Below are 6,737 nucleotides of genomic sequence, written 5' to 3'. Positions count from 1 at the left end.
CATTCGTTTCTCGTCAGATCAGCTTGGATGTGAAGCGTAAATTGGCCAAGAAGCGAAATCATCTATTTGTTACCATGGTTCCGCGTATCTGTAGCCTTCTATTTAAGAGCTTCTAATCCCGGACGGCCGTTGAATGTGTTTGATCCGGAATTCGTGTCCGTCTTTTTTTTTCTCGTGTTTATTCAATTGCGAATGATGAATATTTACTTATTTCCAGCTCTTATTGCAGAAAAATGGCCGTCTTCAAAAAACTTAAAAAGAGCAAAGACAAAGGTGTTCCACTACCAGAACCAGAACCGGTTAAACAACTTGATAAACGAGTGGGATTGGATACGTATAGGTTTGTATGCGTTCTAAGTATTTTTAGACGTTTACCTAAGAGGCATCCAATAATTAAAGAGAAAAAATATTCAAAAAAATATAAAAATAAACAACATGACACGATGAGATGCCCAGAAGACATGAGACCTTATTTTTCCAGGGATTTTTTCACATTGAAAAACTATTGGAAAGCTATTGATCGGAAAAGACAGGACTCTGCTCAGTTATTCTTCAGCAGGTATCTCATATAGTTATCTCTCTGAATATTATTTTCCTTTATCATTAATATCTCCTGGAAACCTAGACGAATCCTTTAATTCGTTCGAATATCCCTTTTCCATAATGTCACTCTTACTTTTCTCAAATAAGTGTGGGAAACACTCCGTTTGAACATTCACGCGCTTGGATTCTTCAACGTCTTTCAAAAGACACAAAAAATTCAAAACAATTTACTGGCTATAAGCTCTTCGATGCATTCCTTACTGATAGTCTAAAAATTCCCCCTCTTTAGTGCTTAGTGCGCCGGCACCGTTCCAGAAAATCCAACGAGAATGGGCGCTTGTCAGAAGGTCCCGTGTCCAGCTGCCCTAGATCTCTCAGGCGGCCCTTAGCGCTACCTCTGTACTTAAAGGCATCTCCCCATGAATGAACTTTCTTTCCTCAGTAGTTCAGTATACCGAGTTTCTCCCACTTGTCTCGTTCAATCACCTGAAATCCTACCGATTTTCTCCTCACTTCACCTCTTTCTGGCTCACCAAAGATTTCTCTGCTAAACTAGATCAAAGGATGTTGACCCGTATTAAATTTCCACTTAAGGTATCTCAATCAGAACTCAGAGAACACCAAACTTTATCCAAAATTGAAGAATATCGATGGAGCCACTGTGGATATGACATGTAGTGATTCTGGATTTGAGGCTATGGCGGCTTCTTATCTCAAGGTATGTGAAAGACCATGTTAACTCTTTTTCTGGAATTTAAGTCTGATGACAGAAATTATTTAGGCACGTCATACATATAACAGAAAATTAAATTGTGTACATTTCTATGAGATAAAAATAATTAGAGGGGCTCCTATTTTCGCTCGATCTCCTAGGTTTTTTCCTTCGAGAAAAAATTCTAGGAGAATTCGAGGAGAAAAGTGATATGAAAGCTTTTTTATGCTATTTTCTTCGCCGGCTCGTTTCTACAACGTAAAAACTGGATTTGTTTTTGACTTAGCACTTTCATTAGTGGCTTTTCTCCCTGTTCATTTGAAAAGCTTCATTGCAGACAGACAGAAAGACGCAATGTTGAGTATTTCCAAGAAAAAAAACACATGTCGAAAAGATCTGAATTACGGTAGCTCTGCGTAAACGCTCGCTAATAGCATCGACGAAATTCTTAAGCACGTATAGCTGCACTTTCTATATCATTTGGTTTTCGCTGACCTACCTAAAGTACTTTTCTTATTTCGTTATCCACACAAATCCACCGTATATTTATTTCGTCCACGCAAAAACATCGGAGACGTACGTGCAAACGTACTAGTACCACCTATCATCTTTGAAGGAACTCCTCACTATTAAGGGCATCACACCACGAATCTGAGGCGGTACGGATTTCAGGTGGAGTATTCGCATACGGGATAGTAGATTATGGAGAGGGGGATGATTCCGTCCATTTCTTCCTAATTGCCGTAAACGGCTTCAGGCGTTCTGGCGCACTGTTTTCTACAAGGTGTTCGACTGGAGCGCGCCAGCCTTGTGCGGCGCCGCATCTTCCGGCAATTACGAAGAAATGGACGGAATCACCCACCTCTCCATAATCAACTATTCCGTATACGAAAACTCCACCTGAAATCCGTACCACCTCAGATTCTCGAGGTGATGCCTTTAACTGCTACTAACTTCTGTCTTAAAATCCATCGCCGACGAAATAATCCGTCACAAACCGTCGGAATTCTTAAGAGTGAGCAAAATCAAATTGTGAAAATACTATTCGAAAGAAAATGAGCTGCTGATTTGAAATATACTTCAAGAATTTTGTTTCGACAAATGTTCGACCTCAAAACAAGCAACTCTTCCCCAACCTCCGCTAATTACTTTCACATATCCGGAATCTTACCACTGACATACATATATTTCCGTGGAAAAAAGAGTTGTTATTTGGATTTGCGCTAATTTCTCAAAATTGGACCGAAATCTCTATCATATTCGTAATCAGAATATTATTTAGAACATTTCGATGCTCCACTTTATACGTGGGTTCGAAGTTTCCATTGTTTTCGTCTTCGTCTTTCAAACAGTTCAAAAATAAAAGATTTTGTAAAAGTATGTGGAAATTATTGAAGTTAAGAGTAGAAGTAAAGTACTGTTAAAGTCACGAGTAATAGTAGAAGATTTTATCCAGATTTACCAAAAAGTTTAAAGTTTAATCTCTGATTTTCAATTTTTTTATAATTTTTATTGTAATTTTTAGTGCTTCAAGAGAAGTATTTATTATCGTAAACGTCCCTTGGCCGGTGTGTGAATGCAATTGTGCCTCTAGGGGTTTTAATCGGATTATATTGTGATTTTTTTTTAATCGAATAGGATTTCGTATCCCGTTCTTAAATGTTCAACAACAATTCCACCAGTTTTTTTTTAATTCGACATCCTTTCAGTTTCAGTTTACGTATTTACGTCATCTGCGTGTACTTTGTACAGAAACACACTCATATTTGTATTCATCTGCTCCATTTCTCAGGTGTTTGATGACGTCATAAGCATAATCGAGGAGAAACCGGGCGATGTTCAAGCGGCTTGTGACAAATTGACTTCGGTCGGAAAAATGCACAAAACAAAGGTATGAATGGGTCTTGTCCTGGAAATCCCTATTGTATAATCGTAGTTTTTGATTAATTTCCTTGAGCTGTAGCCAAGATTTGTGCCGATTTTTTTTTATATTTATGATTTATTACTTTTATTTATTATCTAAAAGCCAGCAAATGTTGGTTTTTAGTTCTTTCGTCAGAATTCGCCTTTGTTGTAGTCACGAAAAAAATCGGAGTTACTAGTGATCTCATCCTCTAAAGCGCCTCATCCCACTGTACAGAAAATATTCAAACGAAGGGGAAATTCAAAGAGCTCGGCTAGTGCTTGCCTCATTTGCTTAATCTGGTAACTATCACGCACCAAAACTATGATTCCTAAGGGTTTTTATAAGGAACCTGGCGCGCCCTCACGTAGATCAAAACCCGCACAGATCTTGATATGTGGCTAGGTCTTTTTTTTCTTTTTCCTTTCTTTTCCTTCCTTTTCTTCTCGAGCAAAACCAGTCAAAAGCTACGTATTCAACATATCAAGATTCAAGCACAGTCGAACATGGGGACTCTTAAAGCCTTTTGAATTCATTAAATAAAATTTTACCGTACCCATGCATGTATTCAAAGATGAATCAAAAATTCTGAAAAAGGCATAATTGGACTTTTTGTTTAGTATTTTTACTTCTCATCTCTTGTTTCTCACTCAACCTCAATAATTTAATGAACATTCAAGTTTTCCCCCTAAAAATACAGCTGCCCGAGTAACTTCTGAAGCAACACTTTTCAGGGTGTCCAAGTTCAACCCAAATCGTTTCAAGCTATGGAGGAACCGTTTATGCACATGGTCAAAGAAATGCTGCAAGATCGATTCAACGAGAAAGCTGAAGGGCTTTTTCGGAAATTTTTCGATTTCTGCCTGAAATATATACTGGAAGGTTTCAATAGCTAGTGAACGGCGAGAAAACTGTTCCTACTCTCTCGAATAGATGTCATAGTTCCGGTTGTAAACCTGGATAAGCGGTTACTCCAGGTAGCTCCGCCGAAGCGCACGTCTTTCCTGCATCGATGCGACGTTGATGACGTTCCTCTATAGAACGGTAGTGTCGTCGCCAAAACAAAGATATTTATGGTCCTACAACGAAAATACATGAGTGACAAAATCATTTCATAAGTGCCTCTCGTCTTTTGATTTTTTTTCGAATAGGTTCTTAACGGACGACAATGGATCGTAACTTGTTTCCTTGTGAACTTTTCCCACGAATTTTTTTTTGTATTCTACTGTATTGTTTTTGTATTGATTATGCCATGGTATATTTACTTACGAATTTATTTACGAATTAGCACAAAAATGACGTACGCAAAAATCATCGATGGGTAGAAAAATAACTTAATCTCTCCTAAACGCATGCATTTTTCTGCAATTCTTGCTGTCACCGCTACTTTTTCTTACAGAACTCCTCAATCTCCTTTTTGTCGTTTTAGAAACCTCCATATGACACCCTTCTTCTCCTAATTTCTATCTTTTTTTACTTCTCTTCCCTGGAGAAAAAATATGTTCACCTTCACTAAAGCCACTAGCCGCTAGCCACCAAGACGATAGACCAAACGTTACTGCAATGAAGTTATTGACTTACTTGACAAAAAATCTCATTTTTTCCAGTGCCCTTTATTTTTATTTTTTATTGTTGGATTTTTTATCACCAGAAATAGAATAAGATGGGCATGATACCTCTTATTAGTTACTACGTATCTCTAAGTAGCTCCTGGAAGTGTTCCTTTATTCCTCAACTTTTCATTCAAACGTGATTACTGGGCTGCTTTAGAAGACAATACTTACAGTCTTACAGTTTTTTTTTAGCAAGAACAAAAAAAAAGAGATGGAAACTAAGAAGATTCAAAAGGAAATGATAAATTTCTCCCATATAAGCACATTTCTTACAGATTTTTTCTTAGTCTTACTCGGAACTGAAAGAATCTGAAGTGAAGGCGGTTACCTGTTCCATAGATGACAAGGAGAACTCCCTTTTTTATTACTATTTACTTTACTTTATTTTTTTACTAATATTTTTTGAAGATCAATACTCACCGATTACACAGGACTACTAGTATTTACTGCAGCCCGAAACTCCTTCAAATCAGTAAAAAGAGGACAAAAAAAAAGAATTGTGTAGCACACAACTAGATGCAACAAGAATAGAAATTTTCCTTGAAGCATGATAAATCCTGACTCCAGCCACAAAACTTTTGTAGACAAAACCTTTCGTAGCTGGCTAGTAATCCAGATGGGACCGATATGTATATTTTTTTTTACAATGGGCCAATAAATTAACAGGGTGTTTTTCATCATTAGTGTTTTAATTCTTCGCTAACCCTGTGCTTTCAAATCGGAGGCATAGACAACGAAATGCTTACCAATATGCTACCGACCTCCAACATTGACGAAATGCTCGATCGATAAAACTTTTTTTTTATCATTTTCTTTTATTTTTGAGATCATACGTAAGGAATTTGTATGTTTCATAATTCACAATTCATTTGTTATTGGATTTTGATAGAAGAGTCAGGAGAACCTCCTATGAATGATGACGTCATTTATTGAGGATATCAATAGTATTCATTTTTTTTTTCTCCCCATATGTCGATTGTATTTTTATGTCGTCGATTTGAGTTCTATGTATCACTTTGTCCTTACAACTGTTTCTCTGTATCCAAATAATTCTCGATATTCAGCTTTTTGTAGACTTTTCAATCCAGAAATCTATCCCTTCCGAACTTTCGTTTTGGAAAATTTGATACATAGTCCTCTTATTTGCTCAACGATATTTTGACGCTCCGGTGTCAATCAGGTTATACTGTGTGTTGTAACGTATTGTATACTATGATATACTGTAAATATTTTCACTATAATGTATACAGTTCACTCAATTCTCAGAGATAATCATTAAATAGTCACTTTCTTTCGATTCTTTTGTATTCCCTTTCCACATGGGAACAAATGAAATACATAGGGTAAAGTTTAGGAACTTTCTGAACCTTACCTATTCAGAAGTGCATCAATAAGAGAAGCCTGCACACCGTTCTGAAATTTGACCAGAAATCCTCACTGGTTAGAGAAAGAAATTCCAAAAATTTGGGAATGAACTGACGGTAACCTACTAGGTATAGTCAGGTCAAAACGACATGATAGCACGGACAGTTGCGTAAGCGGCTGCTCTCGAAGCGGCGCGGAGACGCGTAGCGGTTGGAATCGAGGTGGGACCACGGCGAACTACAGATATGGGTGGCGGTAGCGAGGATCCTTACACGATCCCAACCGCTACGCACCACGTCCAAGCTTCGAGCGCAGCCGCTTACGCAACTGTCCGTGCTTCATATCGTTTGTCCTAACCATACTCCTCTACAGTTACTTCTACTCTCTAGGCCACAGTGCACCAAGATGTTCTACGAGTGTACCGCTAACGCCTTTTGATAAGCAGCGACACTATTCTTTGATACTTACGGTATTTCCACCCTATTTTACAGAAGAAGAGAAATAACAGGTCCTGCACCAAATTATCGATCCCGAAGGGAGGAAGGTCCTGACTGTCCTGCGGCGGTTGCGAACCGTCGTTGTTGAAAAGCTCAAAAGTAGT

The 6,737-nt window shown here is 37.9% G+C and overlaps 1 protein-coding gene across 1 annotated transcript; it reads left to right on the top strand.

Moving 5' to 3' along the window:
- Positions 1-233: 233 nt before the first annotated feature.
- RB195_016048 (uncharacterized protein) lies at positions 234-4,054 on the top strand (the record flags this gene model as incomplete). Its single annotated transcript, XM_013442999.2, has 5 exons — positions 234-340; positions 482-559; positions 1,138-1,261; positions 3,048-3,146; positions 3,893-4,054. The coding sequence occupies 5 exons, from the start codon at positions 234-236 to the stop codon at positions 4,052-4,054; spliced, it is 570 nt and encodes a 189-aa protein (XP_013298453.1).
- Between the last annotated feature and the right edge of the window lie 2,683 nt (positions 4,055-6,737).

The sequence above is a fragment of the Necator americanus genome, chromosome V (genome assembly GCF_031761385.1).
Source record: "Necator americanus strain Aroian chromosome V, whole genome shotgun sequence".
In the NCBI taxonomy this organism is placed as follows: domain Eukaryota; kingdom Metazoa; phylum Nematoda; class Chromadorea; order Rhabditida; family Ancylostomatidae; genus Necator; species Necator americanus.
Note: the sequence above shows the minus strand (reverse complement) of the source record. Positions and strands in the feature narration are given on the sequence as shown.